Raw genomic sequence first — 25,291 nt, forward strand, 5'->3', positions numbered from 1 at the left:
ATATATCCTATACGCAAATGGCAACATGCTTGCCAAACACATTGCTGGCAACAGGGCTCGCGCTGCCCATCGCATTTTGCGATTTTTCAGGGGGGAAATGCGATAGAAATTCCGGAAATCCGACACGGACATTTCGTATTTTAGATATCTCGGCGCCATTTTGAATGTCAGCTATTGGCATCCAAACAGCCTCAGGGCTGTTTTACCTGTGCAGAATGAATGTGGATACCCTGTCGCATGGAAACAATAAGACTTAGGGGCGTCTTGTTTATTTAGCAGTTTACACAAGACAAAGGGTTGATCCTCTATGTGCAGGTAGGTGTGAATAAAATTAACTGTGCACGTGCGAGTTGCCTACATATCGTAATATACTGGGGAGATACCCCGAGTCATGTCATTACTGGGGAGCTACATATTTTGGACTAGGTCAGTTATTAAATGGAGGAATGTTGGGAAATTGCATCATTCTTGAGGTCTTTAGAAAATGGCCATAAGGAAACACATAATTGTAGGTTCTTCTGAAATTGCTATGCTATCATCTTTTGACTTCACATCATCTTAATCCATTTAAAATTTATTTCAGACTTCCTGAAGCCCCTTCTCCACATGAGATTCACTAAAGGACCACCTTGTCATTCTGGATTTGAAGATGAAAACAGGATTCTTAAGAGAATTCTTTGAGTAATGTGATGTGTTAAACTAGGATGATGTGTCATGTTTACAGAAATTAATCTTCAGTAACTTTGTCATCAGTGACTTTTTCTGAGTATTATATGTCATTTACACTAATAACATAATTAATAAACATATAGAAACTCATTTCTTGTCTTTATTTAATATAGCCCGTTATAGACTATGAAATATTCCTAAATTTTTCTGGTGTGAAATAGAATTAAGTCAACTTAGCCAAAAACAGTATTTGAAAATAAAACCATGATTGTGCTGAAATGCCATCTAGACTGACTGAAAGGCAATCTGCTGAAATACAATTTTCACTATATTATAATAATAGTGATTTATGATAAAAGTTAATCAAAGCTATGTTGTATACATCGTGTAAGAATAAGAAGAGACATACATATGATATGTTGTATATGCCTCTTGAATAATACACATGAACTATAGATCTAACAGTAAACGTATAGGAGTCGATGCACGCACGCCAGGTTGCGACTCAAAATTGTGGTCCAGTGTGAGACCTGTGACAGGCAATTACAATAGGAAAATGTAAACATCAAGAGGGAGAAAACTTTATGACTACGGTAAAAAACAATGAATCATTGTTTAGAATTTTTAAGATGCATCATGAAGGACTGTCCATCTGAATGGCCAAAACACTGCAAAACTACAATATTATGCTGGCCAGTAAACAACATTACAAAAAACACAGAGCCGTATGAAGTTCAGGTCAGTAGTTCTGTTGGTGATTTAGCCGGATTTGAAATATAATATTATTTAGAGTTTATATGTGAACCAGATGGTGACCCTACATAATACAGAGGGTTGTTAGTGGCAGTGAAACATCTCGGGGTCTTCAAAAACTGTACTTCTCAAAGTTGAATTTTAAACGATAAAATGTTGAAATAAATTAAAATATTTTTCCTACCTACCTACCCTATTTTTTCCAGGTTGGAATAGGAAACAGACTATTTATTTATCTTGGCCTTATGTATAATAAGAATAAAAAAGGTCCTAGTACAGACCCTTGCGGCACACCTGCTTCTGAACCCTTATATGTAGATGAATAACCTTCCAAGACTGCTTTTTGAGCTCTTTCACTTATATAGTTCTCAATCCAATGATACAGATTACCCTGGATACCATTTTGTCTTAATTTGTATAATAAACCTCTATGCCAGACCTTATCAAATGCCTTAGAAATGTCACAGAAGACAAATCTAACATCTTAACCTTTATCTAAATTTGATATAATATTATACAGGTGTTTGAATATAATTTTTTCCATAATTTTACAAATTGAACTTGTTAGAGATATTGGTTTATAGTTGGCAGGGTCTTGTGGATCTCCTTTATTTTTATATACTGGTGTAATACTGGCGTTTTTCCAAATATTAGGAAGAAGGCCTTTTTTGAGGGATAAGTTAAAAAGTTTAGTTAATGGTGTTTTAATGGAGTTGGAAATATTTTTTAGAATTTTAGAAAGAATGCCATCAAGACCAGGTGGGTTTTTTTTTTTTTATCATATAGGATTATGAGTTGGTCAAGTACCTCCTGCTCCGATATTAAAAGATCTGCAATAGAGTGCTGAGGAGGGCCTGGACCATATGGCATAATGTTAGCTTCATCCATTTTCGATACAGAGACAAAATAGTCATTAATTGCTTCAGCTTTCTCTAATGGATGAAAGAATATATTACCTTTTAATCGAATTGGAGGCAATGACTCACATTTTTTATTTAGTTTAGAAAGGGATTTTACAATTCGCCACCATTTACCTGGAGGAATGTTTTTATTTATTTTTGCTGTTAGTTTTTGCTTGAATTCCTCAACAGAGATTCTTATAAGGCTAATTACTTTATTTCTTAAATCCCTATAGTTTTGCCAATGCTGTGGATTTTTTGTTTGCTTTGCTTTATGGTGCATTCTGTTTCTTTGTCTCATACAGCGTCTAATAGAGTTGTTCATATATGGTTTATCCTTGGGTCGTATTGTAACAGGGTTTTTTAGGTATGTGTAAATCAATATGATTGTTTATTACATTCATAAAGTTTGAGTATATATTATTGATATTGTCACTGTCAAATACACAATTATCCCATTTAATCTTAGCAAGGTCCTGATTAAGTTTTTTATAATCACAATCATCATAATATCTTATGACCCTTTTATATGCATATCCGTTGTGGGTTTGGAAGGTTAAATCAACACTTATAGGACAATGGGTGCAACAGAATGATACAGATTTACATGTATTTTGGACCAGGTTTTTATGATTAGTAATAACAAGATCTATGCATGTACCATTTATTGTTGTGAAGTTTGTTTCCTCAGTAATTAAATTATGTAGTCCATACCTATGAAGTATTTGTTTAAAAGTTTTTGTATCAGGACCATTTTGTAGCATATTGATGTTAAAATCACCTGTCAAAAACAATGGTAGGTTGGTAGCAATAGCTTTTTCTAAACTAGCAGAAAGAAAATCCCAAGAATTAACTCTTGAGCTTGGTGGTCTATATATGGCACCAACAAGAAACTTTTTATTCCTAGATTGAATCTCTGCTCATACAATTTCTATATGGGGGGTCAGCTATATATCATTTCTTTCTTTAATGTGAAGTTTGTTGGATGCATATAAAGCTACCCCTCTCCCATAACTATTCCTATCTTTTCTTAATGGAGGATGAAAACCTGAGAGTTTTACATCTTCATTTTTACAGTTGTCTAAATGTGTCTCTGTGATTGCAAGGATTTCAGATGTAGATAGTTCACTATAAACAATATCTATTTTGTTAACTAAACTACAGACATTATTGCGGGTAATCCTTATAGGTTTGTTATTGTTTACAATATTTGATGACCCAGGGTTTACTTCAATACCTCCTGTAATAAGTAACAAAAATAGTACAACTAAATAAAATGAAATATTGTCATAAGATAAATAGATTAGATGATATTTACCAATGTCCCATGACTTATTTTGTATTATGCATGTCCTAATCTTGTGTATAAAAAATTATCAAGAAGAGGGAACTTATTCTAGCCATGGAGAACATCGGATATAGATGGTGAAATTGTAATAATAGAACCGGCAGGGAAAACATGAATAAAGACGAATAAGTAAACTGAACGGAAAACGCAACATATCTACAATTACAAAGTAACAGTAAGTAAAAAGAAAGTAAATAATGAAAAAGACATGAAAACAAAATAATTTGCAACATAAAAGTAGTGGAAAATGATAGAACGGAAAATACGAGTATGGGATGCACATATATTCAAACACGTTATTTAGTGTAACCATTTAAACGTCTAAAGCGCTACAATGACTCTGAAGTAAACATAACATAACAAAACGAAAGTAGCATGCGAGTAGGGAAGACGCAGACGATCACTGAGAAATATCTCAGTTGGTCAGTGTCAATGCGTCCACATAGCATAACACTCAATTAGAAAGCTGGGGTAGATGTGACGGGCACAGACTCACAACCTAGTTCAAGTAAGAGTTGTTGGAGCTCGTCCTCGCTTGTTACAGTCACTTTCTTATCACTATGGAGTTTGATAATAATTTTGCCGTCGTGTGTCCACACACTGTTTATTAGTTCTTCGCGCATTTACTTTCGTGCTTCGTTGAAGATACCATTGCGATATTTGGTCAGGGCCTCGTTTATAAATATGCGAGATTTGCTGGAAGGGTTTTTGTTGTGCGACTTGAGGTTGCGTTTATTTGTATAAACTAGCGCACGATCTCTATAGCTACAAAATTTGACGATGATGTCCCTCGGTTTACCATCATTCCGTGGACGTCCAATCCTATGTGTCCTGTCAATGTTTTCCAATCATTTTTTTCCATGTCCAGGGAGTACCAGGCGGTTTATAGTATTAAGGATTTAAGAAATGAGACTTATAATTCTTTGTTTGATGCATGTATCAAACGAAACATTGGACGGAAAACTTCATCAATGCGCGTAGCGCATTGATGAAAAAGTTTTCTGTCCAATGTTTCGTTTGATACATGCATCAAACAAAGAATTATAAGTTTTATTTCTTATCATTTAAATATGTCTTTAAGATAGAAAAACAAATAGTTTCTCCCATCAAAAAGCTTGAATTAACGTTTCTGAAATGGAGCGTAGGAATACATATAGGCAAGAATGAAAACAAAAACAAAACGGCATGGCTGTGCGTTCAGGTCAGGAACAGTTACTGTGCAGATTTAAATGGATTATACGCCAAATTAAAGGTGCAATGGTTAAAAGCTGAATTAAATATAAAGGAAGATAACAAGTGGTGACTGGATTTATGCTGCATCGTGTTGGAGGAGACGTTGAACACTGGTTGTGTCGTTGGAACAGTGGAATGCAATTCGGTTCCATTTCAATATCGAGGAAAACGTTTAAAACGCACTCGTTGACTGAGCCCCATATAACGCAGTTCAATTTCATTAATATTTACCAGATCAGAAGTCGCCACTTGCTCCGTCATGTTATCGATCTCGTAAAGCAGACGATTCATACCGGGAACTCGTGTAATCTGTCTACTTCTACCAGTAAGTGGTCTACGTCATCAAATTGACTACTCTGCCACGTCTTCGCCTATGTATGTTGTTTCTTTAAATTAATTTGTATTTTATTCATATCTTTAGTTGTGCTAATTTTTGATAGCAATGAAAACAAAAATCAAACAAATGCATTTCGTTATATTTAATGCTTGTGTGGAAAATCCCGTTCTATAAATAGGGCTAAAATTAGAACGGGGAAGACGCATTCCAGAGAAAAGTAGTCCCGCGGTCTTAGTGCAGATGAACTCCGAACGAAATTTTGACAGAGAAATCAAACGAATTTTTCAACCAATCAGCATCGTTTATAAGTCATCACTTTAAAAGTTATTAAATGATAACGTCATCAGTATTCTCACTGGGGCCTTCTTCACAGATTCCTGAGAATTTTAGACAATTTCTGCGTGAATACTGTTCCATATCATCAACTCTAGTTTTGAGATATTTTATTTCATTCTGTAGGATGGAGATCTCAGAGCTGAAATGTTCAGAAATGAAATTTCTAAAGGAAGGTTTACCCATAATTAGGTCAATTGCTCTTCTAGTGGTTTCTTCATCCTGACTTATACTATCTAGCAGTATGTTAAGCTGGCCAAGATCATCTTTTGTTACGTTCGCTGAGGAATCACTTCCTTCTCGAAATCGTTTGCTTCGTGGTTCGCTTATAGGTGATACAACGGGTGCATTGTGGGCTTGTCTGCATATTTGACGTTTTGCCACTTTTATGTTGTGAAGAGTCTGGTTTTAAAGCACTGGAATATGACTTAATCACAGTAGCTGATTTGTTGTTGCTAGATTTAAGACTGATGTTGCTCAGTACACAAAGTAAAATTAAAGAAAATGCTGAAAGTGAGTAGTTTTCACAAACTGGACAGTTCAAATCAGACATGTAACACTTTTTTAATCAATCGTAGGTTACATAGCGTTCATTATACACATACTGTAGGTGCCAGACCTTGGTAGATCTCCAATTTCCACATTTTACAGCACATCCACACACAAAATTTTCCTCACTCGTTTAGTTCCAACTCCATTCTATCGACCTTGACCGGAAGTGAAGTTAAGTTCGCTTTTGCATTCATTAAAGCAACACATTTCTTTATAAAATACTGGTAATTTAGTTTTGTTTAAATTTTCCACATCAGTAGTTGAACATTTTAACATATAATATATATCAAAGTTAAGTTTTCTACAATTATTAATTATCTAAAATTTCATGTAAGACTCCCTTTGAATTTAATAAACTTGATTTGTCTGTTGGTGTCAGCACAACATAAGCAATACAAATCAATCATTACATAAAATAGATACATATTCAGGTATTGTAGCAAACTAATAAACAAAACTAAAAAAAGAGATGTATTTGTGACTCCACAGATCCGATTTGAAATTAGTTGAGTGGTAGTGAGTTTGCGAGGTCGTGAATTCTAACCCAGCTCGTGCCATGATCGTGTCAAACTTAAGAAGTGAACACAGGTAGCCATTGATGAAAGGTGAATATAATGAACAATGATGAATGGCATAAATTCCACATACATTATGTAGAGTACGTCATTAAGAGTAGAGCAAACACACCAGATATATGGAATGATAATCATGTGCCTAAAATTGACGTGTGAAGATGAACCTACCATGCGTAATGAGGAAAACTGACCCGAGTTAAAATTGACCTGGAGATCACTTTCAAACGTTCAAAATTGCTATCAAAAGTCGTAAAATCTATACACAGGGTTCAACAGATCGGTAATTTTTCTTTAGATCAGCACTTGTAAACCCAACGCATTCCTTTGGTGGACTCTTCAAAGATTAAGTTATTAACCTTCATTATGACATAATGCTGTAGCGTTAGGAACTTTAAAGGGACTGATTTTCCCCAAAATTTTCTTTTTCACTTTTAATCATCAAAATCTACGGTCTAATGTGTTTAAAAGAGTTCACATAAAAATTAAGGTTATACATTATCACAGAAGCTCATTTTAGAGAGTTTATTATTTGTTTTGTAAACAAAGATTGCAGTATGTTATTGTTTACGATATTTTCAAAAGAAATGGATATCGATCTAAGTTTATTATATCTTTCAAGCATTTTTGGGGTAAATGTGTCAACTAAAAGTTAAAATTTGTGAATATGCAAAATTAAGATGCTTTATATTACAAAATCAATATTTCACTTGTTTGTTTGTATACATAAAAAGACTCGAGTTTTTGTTTACATAACACATATTTAGGCTAAAATATTGCTTTTATTCTTGCATTCAGAAGGTCAAACGTTTGGCTGTGAATATTAAATGAGTTATATTTTCAAACTTTACCATCAAAAATGAAAAATATTTCTATCAAAAATCGTGAACCAGCCCCTTTAAGGTAAATTCAATCGCCTTCAAATATCAATCTTGATAATTAAGACTACGGTTATTAAAGGTTTTAAAAATTATTTTGATCGATTATTTGTTAGTTTTTAGTATTAAAACTTTAATGACTTATGGGCTGCTGGGCAGTGGGTATTATTCATTTTAATTATTAAATAGGGCTAGATATGAATAGGGGAAAACCTCGATCTGTATACATGTATTTAGATACATATCTATTCGTTGACTAAAATTCAGATAACTGCATAACGTTCTCCTTATATTGCCTACAGTAAAATTATATTTTGGAATATAGGCCTAAATAAATATGTCTTTAAATACGTCCAAATACTGAACATTGAAATAAAACTAGATTAGGTGCATCAAAATTGGCACCGTATAAATTTTACATTGTGATCATTTAAAAAACAAGTAGATCTAGGCCTATTTTAAAGGTCACGAAGTTAAGTTTGCTAGGATGTCAAAAGTCTATGTAAGATTTAATTATGCCGGTGTAACCGTGACGGCTGTCGCTGCTATTTTTAGAGCGACCCTGATCACCAGCGACAGCGATCACAACTACACCGGTCTTTGGTGCATGATTCGTGGAATGAGAACCGAAAGCGGGTTTTTTAAAAACAGACAGGTTATTCTCAGAAGTCCTGATCACGTATTTGCACAATGCACACGTTTCAATGTTTGATTCGTAACTAAGCATCGCTTCATTGACTTCAGTATACAACTATCATGATAATGTGTAAATGCAGACGTCTGTGTAACTAAGTACAAGGTGGGTACTCTACATCTTATCTCTTTGTAATACGGCGTATTTCTATCAATATGTACATAAGCAGGATGACCACTGTTCCCAGACGTAGTACTTAACCGGGAAAAACCTGCATTGCCAGACATAGCAATTTTGCAACAACGTACGAAGAAAACGTTCCACTACCAGTATATATGTTTCACGCGTAAACTTGTGCCGGGACGGATGTGAAAACAAACAAACAACGGAGAGCTTTATAAAAACAATTCCCTTTCAATCGAAACAGTGGAGTTTGGATTTGGAAATCGTTCCTCTGTGTCTACGCTCTTTACGTGTCTAGTCAGATTCTGTTTTTGGAGTACTCACATTACAAACCTGTTTTCGGCGTTTGTACATAGGCAGGAAAACATGAGGTAGGAGATCAAACCTGCAATGATGTTTCATTTCGGCAAAAATGCTCCTTTGCGAGGTAAAAGCTGACTTTGTATTCTGTGAACCCCCTCCCCTTGAAAAATGGGACATAATGGTTTGCACCTTTCAGTCATTTGCTCAATATCTTAACCCTTTGTTTGATAGACTTCAACATTGTTACACTGGTTACTAAGTAGTAGGTGACCCCCATTGAGTTTGAGTTGAAAGGTCATTCCACTCTGGACATGGGAAGATATTGTGCGATCAATATCTTTAGAGCCATTTGCTTGGCACACATCAAACTGGCAACACTAGTTTCCCTTATTAAAGGGGCATAGACATGATTTTTATCGATTGAAATTGACAGGTTTTTGTTATAAAGATGAAGATCTTTTGTATGGATATAGAATATTTTTACACAGGTTCTTTGTATTTACATAAAATCCGGCTTCCGAAATCGTGGGGGCCTCCGTGGCCGAGTGGTTAGAGCATCGCAATCAAAATCACACGGCCCTCTCACCTCTGTTGGCGCGGGTTCGAATCCCGCTCGTGCCAGTGAGAAAGTTTCCCAGTTTACTTTCGGAAGGTCGGTGGTCTCTTCCCAGGTACATTGTATCTGGGTTCTCTCTTCCACCAATAAAAACTGGGCGCCACCAGATAACTGAAAAATTGTTGAGTGTGACGGAAAACATCAATCAATCAATGCAAAATCGTGTTAGTCAACATACTTGTCATAGCTAGGAAATCACATGTGGAGGTGAAAACATCAATGTTTATAAAAAATATATGTGCCAAAGCATTCAACATTTCGACACACGTTGATGAAAAATATCAATTGAGAGAGCAAGCAGAAATAAGAGAGAACAGAAAATGTTCGTTTACAAAATCCGTCAACTGACAGTTGAGTCACATAAACTATAAACAGGGCTCGTGCCTTGTTTTAAAAATAGAAAGTTTAGATGTCTCAAATACATCTTTGCGTCATTTTTAGCTCACTTGAGCCAAAGGCTGTCGTCGGCGTAAACATTTCACATTTTCATCTTCTCCAGAATCACTGAGCCAAATTCAACCGAACTTGAAACAAAGCATTCTTGGGTGAAGGGGGTTCAAATGAAGGGCATGCCCTTCAATGTGGAGATAATCACAAAAATAGGGTGGGTCGTTTAAAAATCTTCTCAACCACTGGGCCAGAAGAGCTGAAATACACATGAAAGCTTCCTGACAAAGTGGAGATTCAAGGGTATGTTAGGGCGACAATATTGGATCAAACTTTGGACTAAGACCATGTGTAGCTATATCGGCCCTGTGGTGTGTTAAAAAAATAAGTAGAATGAATTGAAATAAAATTGTTATCATTTGATAATATAATCCTTATGCATGTACCGTCGCGACGTGCCAAGATTTCCCCGCCAAAACGTCAGCTTGTAGAATTCTATACAAGACAAAACCGGTATCGGTCTGGTTTTCTGCAGAAATCTCCGCTTTTATCAAATTTAGTCATATAATTCATATAAAACACGACCTTCGATCCAAAAAGTGACCGTAGCCTATCAAAATCTATCAATGCAAATAAATTTTGCACGAGAGATTTTTCGGATCGAAAGGTGTGCTGTTGATGAATATCAACTTTGAACTAAATCGAGAGCAATCCGGATATATTTATTTTTGTAAGAGTTGTGGATATTTTATGAAATATTTTGCTTTGAAAACTTAAAACAAAGTACATATGTGGAGTCAATATCGTTTTCATGTAGAATACATCCCATATATGGTGTTTTTATTACAAGTTTGTGCAGAATTTGAAAACCTATAGAATTTTAATACGTAAACAAACGAATCTGCATCTGCTGTCCGACAAATCGGACCTTCAATGCTATAGAAAGTGTTTTATTTTACGCGACACCAATATAATTCTAAGATCAAAATGAAAAGAATTTATAGAACATGACATGATATAACTAAAAATATTATGGAAGTATATAACGTTTACTAGGCCTAAATCTATAGATGTATTGAGGATTTTGAGCGAGTGACGTCATAGACGTCGTGGTGTAGTGGTAGAGAGCCAGTCCTTCAAGCGGGAGATCTTTTAATTATAATGTTAAATACATTTTTGTTTGCGTTATTCAAAAATTCATTTCTTATCAAGACACTGAACATGAAATTGTGTACCTGAATGTAAATACATCAATACACAATCAGATCTCAAACACCAAGAAAATATGCAAGGATTACAGATTAAATTTCTTTAAATTCATAGGAAAAAAACCCAAAATACTACATTTTCAGAGTTGATTTTATTGCAAAGTATGAACCAGTAAAAGATAATGGAAAGTAACATTTTTGTTCCAATGCATCTAATGTACAGAAGAAAAGTCAGAAAAAATGTGAATCCATAGCTATTTGTCGTTTCCGGAGCAAGAACTTTCTTGTTGAAACCACCACATGATATATTGTGTAGCAAGTGTAGACATGTGTATCACATCCAACAAAAATGTCGCAATCAATCTCGACCACTTCCTGAGACAAAACCTCCAAAGACAATTTCAATAACCTCTCGATAGAACCAGGCCTGGGGTAATGGTAACTAAATGACAGCCAGTTGCAGTGTAATAGGGGTGTAATGGTCTAATGGACCATTTTTGAATAACAAGTAATGCTAATGTAATGGCATTACTTGTAGAAAATATACTGTACTGCACATTATATTCCATTACATTTACATTACTTCAAATAGTTGATGATATTTTGAAGATTAGTAAGATTAATTAATTATATTAGTGATTGACTGAAACATTGATGACAATCAAATGCAATTTTAATATAACTTAGATGTGTTTCCTAACATTGATGAATATTTTTTGTGCTTATGTTACTGTATAATTAAAAATCATAAATCATTATAAAGAAATATTTTTTCTGCCATTCTTTTAATCAGTATGTTCGTATGTTATGTAAATGTGTAATGTAATACACTCTCAAGTAATGTAATGTAATGCATTACCTTTCAAAATAGGAGTAATGGCAATAGTAATGTGAAATTTTCTAAGTAATGGTAATGTAATGGATTACATTGCTATGTAATTGACCCCAGACCTGGATAGAACACCTTCTCGTGCATAGCTGCAAGTGCCTTGGACCGAAACTTGTCGTTTCCCCCTTTGCAAGATTTTCAGCATTTCTTCGATCATTATTCTAACTGCAAGGTGTCCAATTCATGTGGTTCCAAGATGATGAATTCAAACCAGGTGTTTTGGACAGTTTGTTAACTTTTGACTCTACACTTGTCATCAGGTCTGCCATTCTTGAACTCATTTAAAAAATTAGACAAATTTTGACATTCACAATTCAACATGCGGATTTTCATTTGAACCATCAAATATTAATTCTTCCAATTAACAAATCCAAAAAACTTTGAAAACCCACAGCTATATTTCAAATGACATAAACACATAGAACCATGGTATCAGGATTTCTCTTGGAAGTTCCATGGGTTATTAAAGGTTAAACTTCAAAGTCGACATGTTTCTTCCAAGAAATAGTCTTGTTTGGATCCAGTTTTTCCAATTCTGACATATCTGCCTGATACTGCAGGTGTCCATTTGGTGCCCGTGTTGTGGGAATCTGTTTCCACATAGCTGTTGTATGGTCTGGTACCTTGCTATTGGCAGACACAACAAGGAAGCTATTCCTGCAGTGATGTTCAAGACTGATCCGCATATGTCACTGGTGCCACTATCATTGATGAATCTGATGGCAGTGATGATAGCGTTACTGAGGAGTAGGAATATGGATTCTTGTCATTCTGATTCATGTCACCCTTGCCATCAATTTTTGCTGTACATATTATATCATTCTGAAATTCAAATCACTCCAGTATCACATCATTATTAAAACTATATTATAAATGTTACGTATCATGATATTAATAAGGTTGTACTTTCATGCCCTCATGTATTTTCATTGATATAGAATTAAGAAAAATTACATTTATGTATTCGACGGGAGACATGTCTCCAACTAAACAATAGGACAGTTTAGCTACATGTACATTTCTGCATAAATAATTCTATACACAAACATTTCATTTGAATTTTACTCCCCCATGACCATCTAATAATTGTTGTAGCTAATGTTGAATATTATCTTACTTCACAATTCTCAGCAAATTCGCAAAATATTTTATCTTTCATTCTCTTTCTTGTGGTAGATGTATGGAAAAATCGAATATTAAATAATTACTACGTTTTTTAATTATAATTTTTCCAAGCGTTATTTGTTTAATTCATCTGCGAATTTCCTCTAACATCAGGTAATCATTTAATATGATCTCTAGTATTTATGGCTTGATTGCAGACTAACGTAACATATTTCGTGATGAAACAAACAACCATTAAGCGACGAAATATTAATAAAAATTATTGAATGTAAAAATCATTCCGACTTTTCTTAACACGTTTCCGCGTAAATGCTACCCAAAGACATATATCATTATGGAAATATACATTATATACAATTACGTCTCTTAGACCATACATGAAGTTTAGTGTCGCAAGAGAGACAAACGTCATATAAGACAATGCAAATAGACCCGAGAAGATCATGCACTCAGAATTGGAAATGGCATGATCGTGTTCTTTGAACAGCTGATTTTTATGATCAGCTGATACATATGTATATATACAATTTTAAATTGTCACAATATATTATCATAATAGATAAACAATAAATATATGTTGACAACAGTTACGTTAATAGATTTGTTGTGGGAATTCCAATGTTCAGCGCAATGCGTGAATATTATGAGTTTATGTCAACACACCACCCAGGTGCACCATACTATTCGTTCCATGCCACTTGTTTATTATTTTTAAAAAACAATTAGTACACCTATTTGGGGCATAATCATGTTATTCGCTCCGAGGTGCGAATTGGTTTGACATGTTTTATTTATATTACGTGTTAACTATTGACTTTTTATAACCATGCTATTTATTCCGTTTATTAAAGCAAAATTTAACGAATAAATGCTATATTTAAGTCCGTAGAGTACATGCTAATTCGCTCCGCGAAGCGAATAACATGACGATGCCCTATTTGGCTATACAGTTTAACGAGTAAAGGTGAAATATATTCATATTTCTCAAACTTACTTTGAAATGCGATGAACACATCCTCTGCAACTTCCACGAACTGCGCAAATAGCAATTACAGCCTGTGAAAATGGCCGAATGGATTGAAAAATATGGTGTGTCATTCAGGTTATAAGTAAAATATGGTGTGTCATTCAGGTTATAAGTAAAATATGGTGTGTCATTCAGGTTATAAGTAAAATAATCTTCTTGCGTATTGGGAGAGGGAATTTCTTTTATATATTAAGTCATTGCATATTGATTATTATGTTTTACAATACGTTAGGTACCACTTCTAATGATATATAGCGACGTTGTATGACGCAATCTTAAAAAGTAGCGCAAATTATAGGATTTATACACATATACTAGTAATATAAACCTAAAATTAGTGTTCTCTCACCAGCTCTACATATAAAAACCAGTACATTATAGGAAAAGAGAATGTTAGCGAATATTTTAACAAAAAATTTTTCACTTTGGACGTTAACCCGAATTTTGCTAAACATGGTCTTATATGAAAGCTTCCTGATGAAGTTGAGATTAAAATTTGTAGAAATCATTACCCCTGGGGTTAGGAAAAGGACTGAGAAGGGGATCAAAGTTTTACATGGAAATATATAGGGAACCAAGCTTAGACAAATCATTCTTAGATAAAAGTTGTTAATATGAAAGGCTATATCTGTGTACAAGGGCATATGTGTGGTCAATTCTATTAAATTGAGTTTGATATTAATGTATTTTTAGTCGTTACCTTTGAAAAGTTTTTTTTTAACCAAGCTGCTTGTAAAATGATAGTTTTGCTCAAGCTTGTTTATATTACTAGTAACTGCTACTAAGGTGAGCGATGTGGTCCATGGGTCTCTTGTTTGAAATTTAGGTTTGTTGTTCTGTTTTACGTGTATCAAATACTATCATGAAAGGTGAAGATAACGAACAGTGATCAATCTCATAACTCCTATAAACAATACAAAGTAGATAGTTGGGCGAACACGGACCCCTGGGCACACCAGAGGTGGGATCATATCAATTAAATATATGAGCATTTTTTCCTCACCAAAACCACCTCAATGTTTCTTTAAGAGGTAGATATCTTCTTTTGATATCACAGGGTCAAAGGTCAAGATTCGATCTATTCTGGACATGTGAAGATAATAAAAATACAAATTCCAATTTTGAAAATACATCTTGGCACACTGGTTTTGACTACGGATAGCTCCGTTTACCTGATCAGGACATTAGGATCACGGCGGGTGTGACCGGTCGACAGGGGATGCTTACTCCTCCTAGGCACCTGATCCCACCTCTGGTGTGTCCAGGGGTCCGTGTTTGCCCAACTATCTATTTTGTATTGCTTGTAGGAGTTATGAGGTTGATCACTGTTCGTTATCTTCACCTTTCATGAGGAAATTAACTGTGACTTTATAAAATGTGTGCTGGTGTGCAGTGTTGCAGTTCATACCCTTATGTATTTTTGAAAATGAAATATATTTATTATATTTATATTCTACTAATAGTTCTGTAGGTATACGATATTCATCAAGATTCATACGTGCATTGTTCAAATCAGGAGCCCTTTGCGTTTAACCTTGGCTAATAGCTTTCAAAATGTAAGGGAACCACTGAAATAGTGAACTAAGCAACACCCCTGATGTGTTCTTCATGTTGTAGATGATCAACCATGTCGGACTCGGTGGCTGAAGCGAAGAAATCAACCCACAGCAAGGTAAAATAAACCATGGAGTTCGTATATACACAATTCAGAATACACACAGACATACTACAGAAAATTACACATTTTACAATGTTGTGTAAATCAAATGTGGATTCTAAAAAAAATCTAAAAAAACCAAACCAAACAAAACAAAAGCTTTTTAGTAAATTTGAAATTATCAAACTTTTCTCAAATCAATAACATCAAAACGTATTACTTTTAAACACTTTACATGACCATTTCTCACTATAACTTTTTAAGATCAAAGACAATTACTATATCATCAAAAGTGGAAAAAGGAAATATGCTCATCTAGCGATCAGTCATTCAAGAAAGTATTTTGTACTCTGAAGTTGATATTAAAAAGATGATAGAGTTCCCCATTGACAGATATTGTGGTAGTCTTTGGTGATCAGGTCTTCTAACAGTCTGTTGGAAGGGTAAGGGTTAGTATGTTGGAATTCCCATGAGCACGAGCTGTGCTCCTTTGTTAGATGACCTGCCTTTATATTCTTGTGAGACAGCATTTGTTCAAAAGCTTCTACATTGGAGGAGAGAATCGCTTGCTGTTGCCCTCAACTCGACATTTAGATGTATCAAAGACGTTTTATCTATTAAGAATAATTATTTCCATTCATGTGTCGATTCGCTATATCCTAGTGCACTAGAAATAAAAGACACCAAAACGTCTTCCATATCTGCTTCATATTTGGATATTTTGTTGAACATAGAAGTTATCAGCAAATTGACAACTCAACTTTATGACAAACAGGATTACTTCAGATTCTTCATTGTCACCCTCCCATTCTTGCAACAATATTCTATTATCACCTGCATTGTGGTGTTTATGCCTCTCAACTGATTCAACACGTGCATGTTCTGCATATGATCGATTATTTAATCGAATCAAGCCACTGGGAAATAAGTCAATGCTACAAGGGTTCTAAAAGATTCATTTAATGTCAGTATTTTGCAAATTCTTTGGTTGTTATAATGATCTTTTTTGCAATTACAACCTTTCGGTATGTCGAATTCTGTCTGACATGTTTCATACCAATCATTAGACCGTTGTTTACATACTGATTTTGACTACGGATTATTTCGTTTACCTTATCAATGTAGATGACTCACCGGTCAACCAGTGACTGTTTAACGGGATGCTTACTCCTCATAGACACCTGATCCCATCTCTTGTATGCCCGGGGGTCTGTGTTTGTCTGATCCCATCTCTTGTATGCCCGGGGGTCCGTGTTTGTCTGATCCCATATCTTGTATTCCCGGGGGTCCGTGTTTGCCTTACTGTTAATTAAATATTTTTATGGGATTTATGAAATTTGATTACTGTTTGTTATTTTCACTTTCCATACATTATAGTCCACATGTATACAATACACATCGACATTTGTCAAACAGATTCATAACGAGCATATTGTTAAGTCAGCACAAAAATTAAAGAATGAATCTCTATTTTACACGAACTGAAGACATATATAGATGACACGATGGTTGATCCCTTGTGTATCATTAGAAACGTGGAAGAAATTCAGTAATTGGTGTTGGATGGGGTTGGGTCACTAAGTGCAAATAGAATGAAGTTAAAAATTGATAGTCTACAAAATTCTTAAGAAAACATATATGATTGCGATAAGGAGGGTTCGTCTAGTTCATGACATGGAATTTTAGATTTGCATTTATACGAGGTAGCATTTTAAAATGTGTTTGAAAATGGTTTAGTTTTGATGTATTGGAAAGGAGTTAAAATGTTTGTGAATATATAGGTAAAGGAATAGGTATTGTGTAAGAAAGTTTTAGGTCACCAAAGTCACTCAGATGACCTATTGCTATTTCTCATCCGTGGTGCATTAAGAATTGAACATTTTTAATTTCTTGATAAGTACCCGTCTATTTGTTTTCATAGTTTGTGTGAAATATATTTGGGATAAGAGAGATATAAATCGTAATTTTCAGGACTCCTCTACTGTCAAGGGGGGGGGGGGGGGGGAGGGGGGAAACTGCCAGAAATATACCGATTTTTAAAAAACTTCTCTACGCCCACACATTTGTAAGAAACATTAAATGCATTATTTCGTATGCAGTGCATAAAGGCCTTTACCAATATTGTAAATTTCATGATCCCTTGGCTGGTTGGTTGATTGTTTGCTGTTTAACATCCCGCTAGATTTTTACTGCTACTCATATGGAGATGTACCCATTGCTGTTGAAGAGTTTCAAAATTTAGGCCTATATAATATATATATAAATTCTTTCATCATTACTGACACTTTTAGGGGCATTTGTGTTTTAAGAACACATCTTGTTCCATACTGCTGCTGAATTCTAATTCAACTTAGATATGCAGAACTGGAAAATCATTATACATTTCATAGAGGCTAGTAAATATTCAGGTGACCAATAAGGACTGCGGACCTCTTATTGGTGATTTTTGACTAATTTTGAATTATTTTGATGTAATTAAAGTGAGCAAAATGGAGTTGAAAGATTCTGCAAAACGTAAACAAAAGCAGTCATCAGTGGAATCACACAAACGATTAAAGAAGGAAGATTTGCCAGACACACCCGGGTCTTCAACTAATAAACACTTCACCGGGATAAAATCAGACTCTGCAGGTAAGTAAGTGAATATTGTCCTGCTGTCAGTGTCAAGTTCCAAAGATGTTGTTTATATTTGAGCGCCAAAGACTCGTGCACAGTTCTAATCAAATAAGTATTTCTAAGAATTGCATTTTACCTGTTAATATGTAATAACTTTTCAAAACTCAATCGACCAATTTCAAATTTTCTGTTCAAAGGTCCTATTAAATTTACAGGAATTCATAGTGTTGTTCCATTCAATAATCTTTAAATACTTATATCACCAGCTTTTGACCAGTGCATGTCATGGCTGAGGTTTATTTCTATTGTGACGCCACATACTATGGCACAGGATCTTTGTTCTGAAGTATTGATCTGTTATTTTCACATTCTTGCTCGGCGCTTGGTGAAAGAAGTCACTACCAATATCAAACATCTAAGGTTTGATACAGCTGCTAAAATATCACATCAATGATCAGGTGATCAGTGACTGAAATTGTGCAAGCCTAATTTCCTGGTATGGATCCAAACTGTATCACTTGAGACCTCCTAGTTATGGCGAGTGTCTAACAACTAGGTCACCATGAAAACGAGGTCGCTGCTCAACAGTATTGTTGCAAAGCATGGTACCCAGTGAAATAAGAAAGTGGTGACCAGATCCAGGACAGATTTGATAATAGATTGTATTAGTGTCGGTAAATTGAAATGTGTATCTCTTTTTATGTATTTCAGGAAGAACAAAACGGCGCATTCCTCAGGTGGAAAGCTCAGAGTCGAAAGTTTCACGAGTGGATGAATGTTGCGGGGCAAGTAAGTAGGAATATAAATACAGTACAACTTGGTTATAGTGAAGTCCTGGGGAACATCTGATTTACTTCATTATAACTGTGATTCATTATGTCCTCGTAATGAATTTCTGAAAACATTTCGTTAAATGAGTGGTTTCCATTTGCCTTCATGTTGGGACTAGGGGATATTATGCTCATTGAAATGGTGAATACAAAACTTATATTGAAGAACATGTTTTTCTGGATTGTGCAAGGAGAATGTTTACTGAACATAGTATCATTAATATCTCTTTTTATCTGCTTCATACTTAGATATTCTATTGAAAATTGATATCAACGGCAACCTAACAAATCAACTTTATGACAATCAGTATGGTTTCATCTCCATCATCATCTTCCCAAATTTATGTAGCAATATTCCATTATCGCCTGCATATGGTGTGTATATATCTCAACTGATTCGTTACACAAAAGCTTGTTCTGCGTATGGTCAGTTTTTAAATCAAGGCAGGCTACTGACAAACAGGTTGATGGTGCAGGGGCTTCACCAGTCTCGTTTAAAGTCAGCATTTCGCAAATTTTATGGTCGTTTTAACGATCTAGTTTGCCAATACTACATATCATTGGGTCAATGCTGTCTGCCGTGTTTCAAACCGTTCTTGGCACACTGATTTTGACTACGGAGATCTTCGTTTACCTGATCATAATGTAGGGCTCATGGTGGGTGTGATCGGTCGACAGGGGATTGTTCCTCCTAAGCACTCCTGACCCCACCTCTTGTATATCCAGGAATCTGCGTTGCCCAACTACCTATTTTGTATTGCTAATAGGAGTTTTGAAACTGATCACTGTTCGTTATCTTCCCCTTTCATGAAGTGGTACATATATTTACCACAATTGTGACATTTTCATAAGTTCAGTGATACAAAAGTTAAAAAAAAGTCATAATTTTGTTAAAGAGAAAACATTAAAAAAATAAACATTACATTTGATTGTTAAAACAGTTCTCTGACAGATACACTAATCGCACTAACAACATGCAATTCTTGATCTATTTTTGTTGTGTGATATCTAGGTGATCATGAAGGTTTATGTACCTCTTGTATAAGGGGGGAGGGAATATTACAAGTAAATATCATTTTACAAGATAAATTACATGTCTACAAAGGTTGTATTGCAATATGTTCAGAGTATAAATCATCAAAGTGACAATATACAGTAAAACACGCTTATAATGAACACACTTCTAGCGAATCCACGCTTATTGTGAAGTAATAAATATTCCCCTACGAGAGGAAAATAACAGAGAAGCTATTGAATATAATGAAGTTGAACATAACACACTGTTTTTTGCTGGCCTGAAGGTTTGCTATAATTGTATTTTACTTTACATGGTTAGACTAAATATGTTGGGTAGAGTACGGAATTTTACTGATCCAACTGTTACCCTTTTCAGAGGATGGGGATAGCGATTATGAAGGCTTGGATGAACCTCCAATTCGGCGACAGTTACAGAACATCCTGCAACAGTATCCAGATGGTCCCCAAATCATTAGGGTAACACATTAATATCTTATCATTTAATCACCAAATCATTAGGGTAACCCACTAATCTTTTAATCACCAAATCATTAGTGTAACCCACTAATATCTTATTTAATCACCAAATCATTAGGGTAACCCACTAATATCTTATTTAATCACCAAATCATTAGGGTAACCCACTAATATCTTATTTAATCACCAAATCATTAGGGTAACCCACTAATATCTTATTATTTAATCACCTAATCATTAGGGTAACCCACTAATATCTTATCATTTAATCATCAAATCATTAGGGTAACCCACTAATCTTTTATCATTTAATCACCAAATCATTAGTGTAACCCACTAATATCTTATTATTTAATCACCAAATCATTAGGGTAGCCCACTAATATCTTATCATTTAATCATCAAATCATTAGGCTAACCCACTAATATCTTACCATTTAATCACCAAATCATTAGGGTAACTCACTAATATATAATAATCACCAAATCATTAGGGTAACCCACTAATATCTTAATTAATCACCAAATCATTAGGGTAACCCACTAATATCTTATTATTTAATCACCAAATCATTAGGGTAACCCACTAATACCTTATTATTTAATCACCAAATCATTAGGGTAACCCACTAATATCTTATCATTTAATCACCAAATCATTAGGGTAACCCACTAATATCTTATTATCTAACCACCAAATCATTAGAGTAACCCACTAATATCTTATCAGTTAATCACCAAATCATTAGGGCAACCTACTAATATGTTATTATTTAATCACCAAATCATTAGGGTAGCCCACTAATATCTTATTTAATCACCATGTCAACTTACTTTTCATTTGATCATTTTTATACGTCTGTCGAAGATGTACTATGGTATGGCTTTATCCATCTGTCTATCCGGACCTTGTGGGCAGTATACAAAAAAAAAAACCGTAAGCTCCAGGATATTGCAACTTAGTATAGTTCAAGGTCACAAGTCAAAACTCAAGGTTGTAGTATTACGGAAAACATTGTAGGCAAGATACAAACCAAACCATAAGCTCCAGAATATTGCAACTTGTTACATTTCACTTTGATCACCTCGATGAGGGGAAGATGCCTACTTTTTTCTATGTTAGAGGTCAAAGGTCAAGGTCGAAGTATCACAGTAGGAAGGAAGACCTTGTAGGCAGGATACAAACCGAACCATAAGCTCTAAGATATTGCAAATTGGTACGTATGATCACCATAATGAGAGGAAGATGCCTAATATTTTTCAATGTCAAAGGTCAAGTTCACAGTGTCACATAGTAGGAAAAAATTGTAGGCAGTATACAGACCGAACTGTTGCGGCTAGAACCATCAAATGTGGTACACGTACACTTTATGCCAAGTAGAAATATTACATAGAGAGAACATGGTTTGTCTTGTTTTTACTATGCAAAGAAAATATTTCACACCCTGATGATTGCTGATACTTCTTATAGCCAAGTTCTACAAATCATGGCATAAGAAAAACACCCCATATTAGCTATTCATGGGCGTATTATGTACCGGCGGCAGTACTCTTGTTTAAAATTTCTAATCAATACATGAATGTATGAAGTGACTGATTTCATTTTCTCAAACTTATACTGTCAGCCAACTTTAATTTTGTGTGCGAGAAATGTATGTGATTTTTACAAGCTTTACTTTTGTTGGTGAATTTGCTCCGAACCAATGATTTAGCTCGACATGGCTTAAAGACAAGTTGTATATGAAAGTTGAAGATAACGAAAAGTGATCAATCTCACAACTCCTATAAGCAATACAAAGTAGAGAGTTGGGAAAACACAGACCCCTGGATATACCAGATGTGGGATCAGGTGCCTAGGAAGAGTAAGCATCCCTTGACAACTGGTCACACCCGACGTAAGCCCTATATTTTGATCAGGTAAACAGAATTATCCGTAGTCAAAATCAGTGTGCATAGAACAGCTTAACAATCAGTATAAAGCATGTCAGACAGCATTTGAACCAATGAAAAGTTGTATTGGCAAACTAGAACGTTGTAACGACCTTAGAATTTGCGAAACCTGATTTTAAACAAGACATGTATGTTGTGTATGTTGGCCGACTTGTAAACATTGATCATCTTTGACACCTGTCCCAGTTGAGAATCACAAACATTACTCGTCACAAGAATGTTTAGAATAAGGATTGCCTTACAGTATCTGTTTTAACTATTTAAATAGATGATGTGATGTAATTGTTTCACCGTCTGTTTGTTGTTTTTGTATAACAGGAGTTGGTGCAGAATGCAGAAGATGCAGAAGCCAGTGCCTTTAAAGTCATGCTTTGTGAGAAGGATCATTTAGGTCCAGGAGATTTTCATCCCATGTACAGGAAAATTTTCGAAGTAAACAAAATTTTATCACTTAATCTAAAGAACTTCTAAACTAGTAAGCTTTGCTTATATTAAATTAACTTATAAAGCTTAATTGCCCTGTACAAATTTAGGGGTTAAAAAAGAATTATGAGGTAAGCTCTTATTTTTGCCTTTAAAATGCTCAGTTAAGCTTTGTGAGGTTTATTTCCTATGGGAAACTAACTCTTAAATCATGGATGCGTCATCTGTCCATTGCTATGGACTAGTTTTATCAGTTAGAATAATTGTCCAGGACAAACTTAAGGTACCTTAAACAATATACAATTAATCTATTTTCATTTCTCTTTCACACATTAACCTGAAATTTGCTGTGTAGCTTAATTATGGATCAGTGGTCACTATATCATATTGCAATTTGATTCATTTAGATCTCTCTTGCAGGAATTTTGCCCCACAGTTTTCAAAGAAGGACCCTCTTATTTTCAGAGGGTTGGTATGGGTATTACAATGTGCATGTTGGGATGAATTTGGAAAATCAAATTCAATTTTTGAGAAAAATGCAGGTTGTTAAGCATGTCAGTTTTCAGGAAATACTGCAAAAAGAGCACATGATGTGTAAGGTGAAGATAACGAACAGTAATCAATCTCATAACTCTTATAAGCAATACCAAATAGATAGTTGGGCAACACGGACCCCTGGACACACCAGAGGTGGGATCAGGTGCCTAGGAGGAGTAAGCATCCCCTGTTGACCGGTCACACCCGCCGTGAGTCCTATATCCTGATCAAGTAAACGGAGTTATCCGCAGTCAAAATCAGTGTGCCAAGAACGGCTTAACAATCGGTATGAAACACGTCAGACAGCATTTGACCCAATGCGAGGTTGTACTGACGAACTAGATCGTTATAACGACCATAGAATTTGCGAAATGCTGACTTCAATAGAGACTGTTGAAACCCCTGTACCATCAACTTGTTTGTCAGTAGCTTACCTCGATTTAAAAACTGACTATACCCAGAACAAGCTCTTGCATATCGAATCAGTTGAGATATATAAACACCATATGCAGGTGATAATGGAACATTGCTACATAAATATGGGAAGTTGACGATGGAGAAGCTGAAATCATCCCGTTTGTCATACAGTTGAGTTCTCAGTTTGCCGTTAATGTCTAGCTCTTCTCACGGTTTTCAAGTGAGGATCCTCTTATGTATGAATATTGAAGATGTGCATGAAACAAAGATTGCATTTCTTGTAGGGGCCAGCCTTGTGTACATTTAATGACGGTGTCTTCTCGGAAAATGACTGGAAAGGCATAAAAAAGATTTATACCAGTGTGAAGGAGAAAGATGCCCTTAAAATTGGACGATTCGGTTTAGGATTCAAATCAGTATTTCATCTTACAGGTAATCTTCCCTTATCATAGTCTCTTACCGCAATGCAAACAATGTCACATAAACTTAAGGTAGAAGAGGATATCATTATAGGCAGATGATAGTTACCATTTAACTTGCACAGTGGCCCATGTGCATCTGCTGTCGTATTTCACATCACATCCAATTGATGTTTACAGATATGTTGTACTTTGATAGCATATATCTTTATATGTTTCTTAACATGTAAACTGCAAAGACGTTATTTGAGGCAAGGTTAACATTTGGTTAATTGTTCACTAGATACGCCTATCATAGTGAGTGGAGACCGATTGCTGGTCATCAACCCCACTAGGACCACAGAGAAAGTTTGTCACAATGTCACATTCAAAAAGCTGACCTCTGAAAAATACAAAGCGACTCTTTGGCCAGTACTAAAGAAAGTTTTCAAAATGGATGCAGGAGGATTTTTTGGATTTAACACATCTTCGGTGAAGAAGGAAAATTATCCAAGTATGTATCAAACCAGTCGTTTTCTGTACCGGATTAGTGCTTCCTGTTACATGTACTATTCTAGGTCACCAGAGTCGGGTGATTTATTGCAGTCCGTCACCATCTGTTAAGTGCATCTTGATGATGAAAGAACTTTTCAAATTAGGTATAGAGCCTCTTTGGGGTGATCAAAACCTAAATTGTAAATTTCTTGACTTTCGTACTTTAGGTGCAATAGTGGCAAAGGAAAATTCCAAAATTTAACTGATTTTCAAAGTTTGTCACAATGTCACATTCAAAAAGCTGACCTCTGAAAAATACAAAGCGACTCTGTGGCCAGTAATAAAGAGAGTTTTCAAAATGGATGCAGGAGGGTTTTTTGGATTTGTCACATCTTCTGTGGAGGAGGAAAATTATCCAAGTATGTATCAAACCAGTCGTTTTCTGTACCGGATTAGTGCTTCCTGTTACATGAACTATTCTAGGTCACCAGAGTCGGGTGACTTATTGCAGTCCATCTGTTAATTGCA

At 35.1% G+C, this 25,291-nt stretch overlaps 1 protein-coding gene and 2 long non-coding RNA genes across 4 annotated transcripts in view; 2 read left to right on the forward strand and 1 right to left on the reverse strand.

Annotated features, from left to right (window-relative positions):
* The first annotated feature begins 165 nt into the window (after positions 1-165).
* LOC125674881 (uncharacterized) lies at positions 166-819 on the forward strand. Its single transcript, XR_007370282.2, has 2 exons — positions 166-315; positions 584-819. It is a non-coding gene; the product is annotated as an uncharacterized LOC125674881 (long non-coding RNA).
* A 7,312-nt stretch (positions 820-8,131) lies between these two features.
* The window catches only part of LOC125669184 (sacsin-like), a 40,693-nt gene continuing 23,533 nt past the window's right edge, over positions 8,132-25,291 (forward strand). Inside the window, exons 1-8 of one of the 2 annotated variants that reach the window (XM_056163934.1) lie at positions 8,132-8,762; positions 15,564-15,618; positions 18,085-18,234; positions 18,931-19,008; positions 20,443-20,543; positions 22,812-22,925; positions 24,155-24,302; positions 24,573-24,782. In XM_056163934.1, coding sequence (XP_056019909.1) covers positions 18,093-18,234; positions 18,931-19,008; positions 20,443-20,543; positions 22,812-22,925; positions 24,155-24,302; positions 24,573-24,782 — 793 coding nt within the window. In that variant the 5' untranslated portion in view covers positions 8,132-8,762; positions 15,564-15,618; positions 18,085-18,092. The remainder of the gene's footprint in view (positions 8,763-15,563; positions 15,619-18,084; positions 18,235-18,930; positions 19,009-20,442; positions 20,544-22,811; positions 22,926-24,154; positions 24,303-24,572; positions 24,783-25,291) is intronic. The other variant, XM_056163933.1, reaches the window with a different exon arrangement.
* Positions 11,039-14,046, reverse strand: LOC130054385 (uncharacterized). The gene is made up of 2 exons (XR_008802698.1): positions 13,914-14,046; positions 11,039-12,616 (listed from the first exon to the last, which is right to left on the reverse strand). It is a non-coding gene; the product is annotated as an uncharacterized LOC130054385 (long non-coding RNA).

The sequence above is a fragment of the Ostrea edulis genome, chromosome 4, assembly GCF_947568905.1.
Source record: "Ostrea edulis chromosome 4, xbOstEdul1.1, whole genome shotgun sequence".
NCBI classification, from domain to species: Eukaryota; Metazoa; Mollusca; class Bivalvia; order Ostreida; family Ostreidae; genus Ostrea; species Ostrea edulis.